We start from the raw sequence: 12,679 nt of genomic DNA, 5'->3' as shown, positions 1-12,679 counted from the left end.
GGCTGAGCTGAGAATGAGTCCCAATAGATGAAATAAAGTCTGCTTTGTTTACAGCCGACTGGCAATTCCAGAGACCAATTGGAATAGAGAGTAGAGTAGCAGAGGATGTTAGGAAATAGCGCAAATTATTAGGATTGTGGCGTCTCGTGCGTACAGAGCGTGATTTACGAGTGCTAGTAGTTATAGTTGAGATTTGAAAGCACATGGTGAATACAGATCAGAGAAAAGGCCGGATAGGAATTAGAAAAGAACCGAACACAAATAATGAAAGGAAGATGATACTCAAGTGCCTTGCCGGGGTCCTTGCTCGGGCGGAGTTGCGCTGGGAAGAGTTGAAGTCTTTACACTCGTCGGTCTTCACACAAGGAGGGCTTCACACTGCCGCTTCCGCGGACTATCACACTATTTATACTCACTTGAGTATCGTTATTGAAAGCAGCTGGGAACGCCCCCAACAAACTCACTCCCAACGTGGCAAAGACCAAACAAATGCTAACTCAACAAATGCTAACTCCCACACACACCACCAGAATACACCAAAACTACTAATACACACCACTGCACCACACAGACACACTTATCCAACAACAAATGAACAAACAATCAAATGAGAAAAGTTACAAACACTTACAGAGTAGTTTTCTATCAGTCAATTAATTGCTCCTCTCTAGCCAAATGTTACAAACACACAAGGCTTTTAATACCTCGCTGGCCACGCCCCATTAGTTGATTTACTTGTTTTTGTGTAAGTAATACATTGTCAAATAGGTTTAAACTTAAAATAGACAAGCTATACAAGTAGTTTATGTCTCTTTGTATTAATTTGTCCTGTTATTGATGTAATGCACGTCATTGACAAAATGCGCAACCAGATATTCGAATATTCGTTTTTTTTAGAGGGAATATTTGAACGTCATTTTTGAGCAATTTTGACAGCCCTACTTCAAAGGCCTGTTAAAATTATTAAAACTTGAAGCTTATCTTAACTTTAAAGTTACATTTATACAATATGTTATATGCATGTGTGTTTGGGACAGAGGGGAACACCGTCGCATTTGCAGCATTATAATCTACCCATCATAAATCAAAGCAGGAGAATAACCGGTGTCAGAGGAGAACACCGGAAACGGGGACAGAATGGATGATAGTTGTCTGTATTTGCAATACACAAGCCATGGTTCAGTTGCGTGAGACAACCGCTTGCAGTGTGAATGCACAACGGGCGTGCTCGGCTTCCGCTCTCCACACACTTCTTCTGCTCGAACGCACTGCTTGCGCGTGCGGCTCATCCTCCAACTCTAGCCAACCTTTCTTATCTCTCCCACCTGCCATTTCTACTTGACATGTACTGCAGCACTCCACTTTTACTGTATGTCCACATACGGCTCTTATTTCGTGCAAAAAGGACACCCACTGTCTGAGTTAACATACGGGCATGAGGCTGCATTGCACATGCATCGAAAAGTGCGACGCACACACTCCGAAATGAGACAAACGAAACCAAACAGTTTTTTTTTTCATGTACTGTGCCACCCCAAATAGTGAGTGAGTTCCTTGGTGAAGGTGGACTAGGGTGACTGCTGGATCCATATTGGCAAAGTCTTCTGCTCCAAATGTAGCTTTTTTGTGACAATCCAGAATCGTAATCCATATAACAGGCAAAAGGTCAAACAAACAGGCGAACAATGAAGTGGGAGGAACTACATTTCTGATAGTACGTGAAGGCAGCATTGATCAAGAGACAGTCAGTCTTATTTTGTTGGTATCAAATTAGGCCAATGTACATGTTTATGTAACTGTTTTTATGAGACAAAGATCCAAGGTACAAAAGTTCCCACTAAATGTAGTGGCTTATGGCCCAAATACCCAAGGTCCAAAAGTGACTAGTCTTATTATTTCTACCTTTCATTTTTTTACTGAACGCTGAAACAAGTCGGTCTTGTGAAGAACAGAGGAGAACACTTTATATTAGGATTATTGTATATTTCTGAATTTACCCAGATTCGTTTTTGATTATAATGGTTATTTACTTTCCAATGCAAAGTTTAGAAATTGAAAGTAAATTGTAGATTATCGGATCTTTTACAAGAAGAGGAAATGGATTCAAAATCTGCTGAAGAGCTTTCTTGTCCTATTTGCTATGAAATCTTCAAGGTTCCTGTTTTTCTGTCCTGTAGTCACAGTATTTGTAAAGAGTGTCTACAACAGTTCTGGAAAACTAAGGAAACTCAGGAGTGTCCCGTCTGTAGGAGAAGATCCTCAAAAGCTGATCCTCCAGTTAATCTCACATTAAAAAACTTGTGTGAGACATTTCTGAAGGAGCAAAATGAGAGGCATTCATCAGATTCTGAGAAGATCTGCAGTTTACACAGTGAGAAACTCAAACTCTTCTGTCTGGAGGACAAACAGCCTGTGTGTATAGTGTGCAGAGACTCAGAGAAACACACCAAACACACATTCAGACCCATCAGTGAAGTGGTTTCATCTTACAAGGTAAGGCAAATGTCTCATGTTATGCTAAATACAGTGATAAACACAGTACTATTTGTGTATACAATGTACCAGTATTTATTTTTGCTCAGATAAAAAAATCTCCATGACATACTACTACTACTGATATGTCATGTCATTAACTTCCAAAGGATCCTAATGATAGGAATGTGCTTATTTGTTTTCAATAATGTGAATATCTCAGGTGAGCATAATTTATCTGTATTCGGCACATTTCACTGTGGATTCTTAGGTAAATCAGTCACAATTTCAGTGAAGGCTTTGCAAACAGACTTTTATGATATGGACTCAACAGTAAAGCCACAACATGAGAGTAACCATGTTTATTCTAATATGATTCATGTGCATTCAGATGTTCTTTGTCTCTGTGTCAGTAAATCAATCCAGTGAGTAAACACTCAACTTCACATTGTTTCTCTTATGAAAATAATCTGTTATTTAAACTGTGATTAAATTATATATAGAAAGCGATCAAAGAACGCTCCCAGTGCCAGTTTATCATTGACTTGAGTTCTTGACTCATTATAGTAAAGAAATCTCTTATTTATATTGTGTTTGCACTATAAATTATGATTAAAGTATTCGATAGTGTGCATAAATCACAAGATCACTGCATGCATGTGCTCCACATGTCTGAGATTGACTACAATGAGACAGGTCTAACTGCAGAACCGTAGAACCCATATACGTCTCTTACAACAGTCTGCGGACGACAACAGCGCCACGCCGCAGTCTCATGCCGGAAGTGGGCGGAGCTGATTTATCTTCGTATACATTGCTCCATTTGGAGCGTTTCAAGCCCAAAGTTTAAACGATGTTAATAATGTCAAGTATTTTATTAATAAGTTGTAATTGAAGATAGATAGAGAGATGATAGACAGGCAGATATATATATACTCACTCATAGTTAAATCATATGCATCCGTTTTAAAATAAACAATTCTGGATAACAATACAAAATAAAATAATTTACGTGAAATTTTTATTTATTAAAAAAACATTGTAACGTTAGCAAAGTAAAAAGTTGCTATTTATATTATTTGTTATTTATATTTAAATTATGCCTTAAATATTATATTAGATAAACTGAACACAAAGCTTAACACACTAAAAATGAAAACAAAGATTGAGCATTTGAACATTTATTTTTATGACAATATTTTTTTTTACTCAAGCATCTCCGAATAAACATTTTTTTCATAGTACATAATATACATTGCACAATTCTACACTGTAATGCATGATTCAAGCTGATTCAGATTAATCAAACCCCAAAACACACAAAAATTGTTTCATTTTATAAAATGTCCCCTTAAAAATCCCCTTAAGTATCAAAGGCATCATACACTAGCTGGGGTTTGCTTTAAAAACTACACAATCAGACCAAGGGGAATAAATTGAACTAAGTTGAAAGTTACTGCACAGCAGGTACATGACAAATTAAATCAAACATAAACTGAACCTCTATAAACCAATCAATCAGTCATCTTTATTTCTATCGCTCTTCTCCAACGCCGATTGTGTCAGAGCAGCTTCAGTGTTAAACAGGACAATACTGCAGCAGAATTAGATTTGGCTGTACAGTCGTTCTGGAGTAAACAGTGATGTTATCAGCTTATTTTAATTTATCAGAGAGAGACAATGCTGGCAGATCAGTATTATAGTGTATTGAATGAATTAAAACCTAATTCACACATTTTATTTGTATAATTTGTTGAATAACTTTGATCACAATTTTAGTGTCCCCATTTTAGTAAACGTTGACAACTGTCTCTTTGGCCAGTTGTCTGTCAACCATTCAGCCTGTGAAAGTTGAAGGGCTTTTTTCTAGTCTTTTCTAGTGATTTCAGAAATCACGGCTTTTCCACTAAACCTTTGAAAACGTTTGGTTGTCCCACAGTCTTTACACTGCAGTGCAAATGTCTTCTGTGATCCGCGGCTCCTTCAGGAGACAAGGGTACAAAAAAATAGGATGAAATGTTGGAAGTGTTTTAACAATATCGCGCACTGACGTCGGTATGAAGCACAGGACCGTTGGCTAAGCCTGGTGTCTATAAAAGCTTTTCTTTGACTAAAACTTAGAGGATATTCTTATATTACCATGAACTTTTATATGTCAAAAGCTCAAGGGAAGGTTGATTTCTCAATTCATCACCCCTTTAAACCTTTTATAGCTTCATCAGTTTCACAGATTTTCATCTTAACCTGTAGGAGGAATTTAATACAGCGCTGACGTCCTTACAAAACAAGCTCAAACATGGAGAAGAAATTAAAGGAAAGTGTGATGAAACAATCCAACACATTGAGGTGAGGATGTGTAAAGAGTTAAACACTCAACATTCACACACACAGTTTATTATTGATATTAGTGGCGTGTGTGTTCACACAGAGCTGACTGAAGTGAATGTGATGTGATTTCAGTCTCAAGCTGAGCACACAGAGCGTCAGATTAAAGAAGAATTTGAGAAGTTTCATCAGTTTCTCAGAGATGAAGAAGAAGCTGCAATCACTGCACTGAGGGAGGAAGAGGAGCAGAAGAAGCAGAGGATGAAGGAGAAGCTGGAGGAGATGAACACACACATCTCAGATCTTTCACACACAATCAAAGACATGGAGGAGATGATGAAAGCCAATGACGTCTCGTTTCTAAAGGTGACCATTCAATCTGGCTTCATTCTTTGTGCATAAAACAACTTGAAACTCACTGACAATGAGAGTGTTTGATAAGATATTAACATGTTTTCAAATTCTATATTTTTCAGAACTTTAACGTCTCAATGGAAAGGTGAGTGAGCTGCTCGTATCTGTTCTCTCAGTGGATCTGAACTCAAATTCACTGCAGTTCTTACTCCTGAATGTTCCTCCAGAGTCCAGATCTCACAGCCGGATCCACAGATGAGTTCTGGAGCTTTGATTGATGTGTCCCGTTATCTGGGTAACCTGCCGTTCAGAGTCTGGGAGAAGATGCTGGAAACTGTCCAACACAGTGAGTCTCAGCAGATCTGAGACCAGTGCAAGAGATCCTTTAGATAGAAACACACACACAACATTAACATCTGATAGAAATATATTTAATAATCACTTCTGAATCTGAACTGTATTTCAGAAGATCATCAGATCATACAGTGAACTCACAATGACTACAGAAGTCTGTTCCTTGTGGTCTCTGCTTATGTATTACACTGTAAAAAGTGAACAGTTGGATCAACTTAAAAAAAATTACTTCAATTGGTAACACCTAAACATGTTAAGTTCTCTCAACTTAAATTATTACGTTTTATCAACTTACTTTCAATGGGTCAATCACACTTATATTAATTGAGTTCATTCAACCCTATTATTTACATTAGTCTAACTTAATTTCATTCCATTCCAACTTAAATGTTTTAGTTTTTCCTACAGTTGGATCAACTTAATTACTTAAATTGGTAACCCTTAAAAAAACTTAAGTTCTCAACTTAAATTACTACATTCTATCAACTTAATTTCAAACACACAAGATTTAAATAGCTTTAGAAATATTTATTAACAATTCATTTTATTCAATTTCATTTTCCATTTTACACACTTTGAGAAATCATTACAAACTCTTCATATTTGTTGTGCAAATGAAACTTCCTGACACACTTATCCATTTCATTAACAGTCTTTTCGAAAAGTTGTCTTTGCACAGCATTATGCTAAAAACCAAGCCACTAATCTATTTATAAAAATAAATATAAACAGTGGTTGTGCGAATAAATTAGCCACATTCGTAAAAAGGGATACTTCACAAAAAGGGATAGTTCACCAAACAATTATTCAAGTTGTTCCAAACCTGTATTATTTTCTTCCTTCTGCTGAACACAAAAGATGTGTTAAAGAATGTTGGTAACCAGACAGTTGACAGTACCCATTGACTTCCATAGCAGGAAAAAAAAACTCTGGAAGTCAATGGGTACTGTCAACTGTCTGGTTACCAACATTCTTCAACACATCTTTTGTGTTCAGCAGAAGGAAGAAACTCATACATGTTTGGAACAACATGAACCATTTTTTGGATTAACTATATCCCTTTAATATATTCTAAAAACCATTTCTACCGAGTGTATTGTGCTTTAGAATAGCTTACAGGTAATGTTCTGAACCATGTTTAAAAAAATCGAATTAAAAAATAAACAGATCATGGAAAATGTTTAACAGCAATGGGTGATTACCCTTTCACCAATAAACTACAGATTCAAACATACAACTAGATATTCATACTAGACAAACATATGAAACAAATGGATAATCTTACAAACATAAGAAAACAAATGAAACTAGAGACATTCTTTTAAACACAGACTAGACATAAGCACATTCAAACATTACTTCAAGTCTCACAGATCTTTGTTCACTGTAGTCTACTGAAAAGACTTCTTGACATCTTGTGCCAATGAAGCTGTAAGAGCACTTTCTGGAATACCGTGTATATAAGCTCACCCAGCTCACCCTTGCAATCATCTCGTTGGTTATCTTAAAGTAGTGTACATAAAAATACATTTAAAAAACATAAAAAGACATAATAAAAAAATATATATTTTGCTACCACAAATGTAAAATTTTCTGGAAAATAAATCAAAATAGAATGTGGCCTATCAACTCACAAGGTATTCCTTGATAGGGTCTTGATTTCCCCCCAGGAAAAGGATGAGCCGGCGTTCTGACATGGAATCCGGACGCTCTCTGCTGAGTTTACTACATGAACAGCATAGGAGACTGCAAAGAAGAAAAGAAACTGTTGAATAAAGTCATTATTTTATTAAACTAATTTTTTTTTTAGTTACCTCAATTTCCTGACAATTTACTCACCCCATGCCATCCAAGATGTTCATGTCCTTTTTTCCCCCCCTTTTTTTTTTGTTGAAAAGAAATGAATGTTTTTGAGGAAAACATTCCAGGATTTTTTTTCGATATAGTGGACTTCAATGGTTACAATGGGTTAAAGGTCAAAATTGCAGTTTCAGTGCAGCTTCAAAGAGCTCTACACGATCCTTGACGGGAAATAAAGGTCTAATTGAGCCAAACCATCGGTATACGTTTTAACCACAAATGCTTGTTTTGCAATAGCTTTGCGTCTTCTCATATTATGTTATCACACTGGAAAGGTCATGCGTGACATAGGTGGAAGAACCGATCCAGTGTTTGCAAAGCGAAAGTGCAAAGACTAAGTCAAACCCCCTTTCACATAAAAAAAAGAGGGTAAAACGTTGCAGATATTTTTAAAAGACAGATTGTTTCGTTAGATAAGACCCTTATTCCTCGTCTGGGAGCCATTTAAAGCTGCACTGACACTGCATTTTGGATCGTGAACCTGTTGATCCCAGTGAAGTCCACTATATGGAGAAAAATTTGGCATGTTTTCCACAAATAAAAAAAAAACTTAATTTCCTTTTGGCTGAAGTTACAAAGACAAACATCTTGGATGACATGGGGGTGAGTAAATTATCAAGAAATTAATTCTAAAGTGTACTCTTTAAAAAATGCATCTGAAGCAGTCATTGCTGGCATTTATAAATTAGTCTGGTAATAAAACATGAGTCAACAAATCATTTATTAGCTTTACACCCTAATACATTTAATCATTCTTGATTAAAGGGATAGTTCATGCCAAAATTCTAATTTACAGGCCATCCAAGATGCATAAATGGTGACATTTTTTCTTCAGTATAGCAGTAAAGATTTTTTTTAGCTGAAACTGCATTCATATTAGTAAAAAAACAAAACAAAACAGTCAAAAAACAAAAACAAATCCTGGGGCTATGATCAGTCTGTGCAAGAAACTGAAAATTATTAACATGCAACATTGCCATGAATTTACTCAGGACTGTTTGCTGAGGCTGTTGATTACAGGTAATAATATTGTATATAATGTTCAGTTTCTTGCGTAGCCCGATCATTTCGCTTTATAAAACCTCAAAGAATCGCCAGGACCCACAGGTATTAATTTTGGTTTGCCAGTATGCATTTTTTATTTTATTTTTTACTCTTTTTGACTTGCACTATATCAACATGGACCACAGTTTCAGCTAAAAAAAAACAACAACAACATATTTACTGGTTCTACTGAAAGAAATAAAAAAAGTCATTGCATTAAAGTTGCCTTTTTATTGGATGCGCTGAGGGTGAGAAAATTAACAGCATATTTTTTTTATTTTATAAGTGAACTATCACTTTTAAATTGTCCATTTTGATGGGGTGGTGATGACATTTCAAATTTCTATGCTTTAAATGGATTACTCTGATTAGTTGATTCATGTACACGTCTAACTGGGCGAGGAACGTGTCTTCCAGTGGAACAGCCATAAGCCTATAGAACTCTGAATTGATCTAATATCAGAAGAAAAAAGAAAAAAACAAACTGTCAACAACAGTCAAACTGATTATATCAATTCATAAAATGTATTTAGTCGGTAAAACCAGAACTTAAAATCATTTTTTCAATACCTTGTAATGTCTGAAAAGCGCAGGCCACCTCGCCTGCTATCTGTAAGCAAACGAAAGAGACATTTTGTTTTTGACAACCCTTTAATTTTTCCTTTTTTTTTCAACCTGTTAAAAGTTCAAGTCTATGGCTGCTTAAGCTTTCAGCAAGTTAACAGACACCTCTACAGACACCTCGACACACACCTGTCAATAGTCAATAATGTTAGATAACATAAGATGGAATTTACTTATACCTTATTCAACATTAGTAATTCATATTTTCAAATATCATCAACTATAGAAGAAATGAGAAATTACTTACCATGTAGTATTATAGCAAAGTGTCTTCAGTTGTCAAACATTAAAACTTTCGGTCCTACGAGGAGAAAAAGTAATTTTTGTCAACAATTGTAGTTCAGTCAGGACCACTTTGAGAATGAAATTTATTGACAATCTTTGATTTGTCGAAAGGCTTAGGCTCAAAGATGCACATCCTTGAAACATAATCCCCCCCCCCCCCAGCCTTCATAATAATTAACCAAAAGTTTCTTAGCATATATTACAGAAAAATATAAATGGTAACAATAAGAGTTCTACACAGAATCCAATACTCGATAAAGAAGATACTAGGAGGTGGGTGTAAATGTATGTGTGACAGACTGAGGAACCTGAGTTTGAATGAGCTTAAATACTATAATTGATTAGAGTAGGTGGAGTAACAAATCAGCTGAGCGTCAGCTGATAACGTTTTGCGAACAGTTGTCTGCCTGAACTACGCTTGAATTCCATTCGATCACTCAAGCTCTATTTTGTAAGGGATTGTAAGTGAAAAAATGGTTTGCCACAGGTCAAGTAAGTTAATTAATTAGTTGTGGAAATACTGATATTTCTACTAAAAAACCTTGACAATTTTTCTGGATGTAACACCACGAGGTACGCAAATGAATGGCGCTAGTGTTAGGCACAATGACGTTCATCACAGGCTGAATCAGAAATCGCCTCCTATACCCTCAAATAGGGCATTATTTGAAATGAGTCATGTGTAGAGGTGTCCGAAACCATAGTGGACGTTATTGACTAAGTGCACTTATTCAATTCCACATTGCACCGCAATAACGAGTATAAGTTACAGCCGGTGTCACAAACGGCTGTCCGACTTCAAGCACTCGTTCATCACTCCTGCAAGCGAACTGCGGGTGCTTTGGGGGGCGATATCGGATTCAGCCAGACTTTTATCACATATTTTGGCCAAAAAGGGGACGTTTCAAAGACAGATAAAAGAACAGACAAACATTACTTTAAAAGCAAACTCAATATTATACTGCAGGAATTCAAATTCAAGCATTTTGTCCCGCTCCGCGAGCACTTCCTGCCCACTGCATTTCCACTAATGTTAACGCTATCTAACTCGACACAGATGGTTGAGGAGGCATCAATAAAAATATATATATATTTCATACACAAACTCCCAAGATCCAAACTAGGCACATAAGACAAATGAGTAACCTAAGTTAAATACTTAAATAATATTATCCAGAAACGCTCTATCGCAAACGTATGTTGAAAATTTCGGTTAATTTAGATTTCATTAGAATTCATGTTCACAGACAACATCAATTAACTTATAAACAACTAAAACACACGTCCAAAAGGTATATTTTCGAGTATAGTAATTAAAACAAACTTCCAACCTACCTTTTTCATCCGAGTCCCGAGAGAAAAAGAAAATGGCGGTCGAGCAGAAAATTTTCAGACAGGCTCGTGCGTCATGACGTCAGAAAAAAACGTCTGACGCCGGTGTCCTTAAAGGGAAATCTTACTTTGGGTGAAAGTGGGATTTTGAATCTATCTGAATTTCTATGCGAACAAGTTGAAAAAGTGTACAGTAATCCATTACAATTAGGAAAGCAGAAATACCAAGATAATAGACTCAAATAGTTGTAGTAATACAACTTTCACCCAGGTTCACTTCAGTGTAGGATACAACAGTGTTTATTGAATACTGATATTAAACCTGAAGCCTCAATCCATTCTGACAGAAACTGAGAGAGCATTGTTATGATAGCAGGATTTATGATCTCTTTCAAAAAAAGTCTTTATGTGTTTTATATTTACATTTCTGATCATATTTCATCCTGTAATCTGATGTTCTTCTCTTTGCAGCTCCGTTGACTCTAGATCCAAACACAGCAGCTCCTTATCTCACACTCTCATCTGATCTGACCAGTGTGTTGTACAGTGACGAAGATAAAACACTTCCTGATAATCCAGAAAGGATTGACTGTTATGCATGTGTCCTGGGATCTGAGGGCTTAAACTCAGGAATACACTGCTGGGATGTGGAGGTTGGTGACAGTACAATCTGGAGTCTTGGAATAACCACAGAATCAAACCAAAGGAAGGGAGCGGTTTTCTTTGACTCAAATGTGTGGTTTGTGCGGTACATGGATAGCAAATACAGATCTCAATCCCCAAATCAACCCCTCACTGTCTTTCCTGTTAAAGAGAAGCTTCAGCGTGTGAGAGTTCAGCTGGACTATGACAGAGGAACAGTGTCATTCTCTGATCCTGTAACTAACACACATTTACTCACATTCAGGACGTCCTTCACAGAGACTGTCTTTCCATTCTTAAGTAATTACTGCACAACTTCTGCTCTGAGGATCTCACCAATTCAACTGTTTATTGCAGCAGAAAATCACAGTTAAATCTGCTTCTGCTTCTAGATCAAGGGGTTGTTGACGTGATGTGGCATTTTCACTGTCACACAAGATAAAAATGGGTAACACTTTATAATAACGTTCAGTTGTAAGTCATTTATAATTGGTTAGTTAATGATGAACTAATCATTTACAAAACATTCATAAATGATTATCAAGTGATATGCTAACATTTATGAATGTTTTGTAAATTCCGTTACAAGTCATTTTAACAAGTGATTAGTAAATAATTAACTAATGATTTATGAAACATGACTACGTGTTTGTAGTAGTTTGTATAAAGGAAGGAAGAGGACACAGGGTCGGCTGGACTGCTGAAGTATTTATTTGGACTCAAACTCAAATTCTACGCACACAACAACGTATGACTCTTTTTATGAACAACTCGTTATAAACACTTCCGGGTTACGGGCTTCCGGTTTCCTGTTGCGTTTCACTCGTCAGCAGTCCGTCTCTCTCTCTCCCGCTTCCATCTCTCCTGGTGTTTTATACTCTCTCCGCGCCAATTACTGAAACAAGTCAGTTTGTGTCCAACCCACTCACTTACCGTTTGTCTCCCGACTCTCTCTCCCGCTGCAGACCCTGTTATATAACCCCCCCCCCCCCCCCTTGCCACAGCGTTCATTAACAATTCATGAGTGATTTGTCAATTATTTTACATATATTTAGTAGATTCAGTTATAAGTAATTTGTATTTGTATTATAAGTATTTACAATTGATTAGTTAATGATAAACTAATAATTTACAAATCATGACTATACATTCATAAATGATTAATATGCTAACGATTTACAAATCTGTCATAAGTTAGGCCTATCTTTAAAAAAATAGCATATCATAAAATAATCAAACAGATCCTTAGTAAATGGTTAAGTTACTAGTTAATATATTATTAATCACTGAAATGTCAGCGTACCATTATCTCAATAAATTGTTAATAATGAACAAATGATGATCAAACCATTAGTAAATGATGAGTAGCCTATATAATGATGCATAT

General features: G+C 36.2%; 1 protein-coding gene across 1 annotated transcript; it reads left to right on the top strand.

The window, feature by feature from the left end:
• The first annotated feature begins 2,097 nt into the window (after nucleotides 1–2,097).
• LOC137037986 (zinc-binding protein A33-like) lies at nucleotides 2,098–12,267 on the top strand. Its single transcript, XM_067412418.1, has 6 exons — nucleotides 2,098–2,493; nucleotides 4,723–4,818; nucleotides 4,933–5,163; nucleotides 5,274–5,296; nucleotides 5,379–5,497; nucleotides 11,122–12,267. Exons 1-6 carry the CDS (start codon nucleotides 2,098–2,100, stop codon nucleotides 11,664–11,666), a joined length of 1,410 nt encoding a protein of 469 aa, XP_067268519.1. The 3' UTR covers nucleotides 11,667–12,267.
• Nucleotides 12,268–12,679: the final 412 nt, after the last annotated feature.

This window comes from Pseudorasbora parva, chromosome 13 (assembly GCF_024679245.1).
Source record: "Pseudorasbora parva isolate DD20220531a chromosome 13, ASM2467924v1, whole genome shotgun sequence".
Classification (NCBI taxonomy): Eukaryota; Metazoa; Chordata; class Actinopteri; order Cypriniformes; family Gobionidae; genus Pseudorasbora; species Pseudorasbora parva.
This window is presented reverse-complemented; position numbering and strand designations above follow the sequence as displayed.

What these genes read in the sequence shown, in the direction of transcription:
- LOC137037986 (XM_067412418.1), top strand. Translation starts at nt 2,098, where the DNA reads ATGGATTCAAAATCTGCTGAAGAGCTTTCTTGTCCTATTTGCTATGAA. An exon ending in AAGTGGTTTCATCTTACAAG is followed by an intron (nt 2,494 to 4,722) that starts GTAAGGCAAATG and finishes CTTAACCTGTAG; the next exon opens with GAGGAATTTAATACAGCGCT. An exon ending in TTTAACGTCTCAATGGAAAG is followed by an intron (nt 5,297 to 5,378) that starts GTGAGTGAGCTG and finishes ATGTTCCTCCAG; the next exon opens with AGTCCAGATCTCACAGCCGG.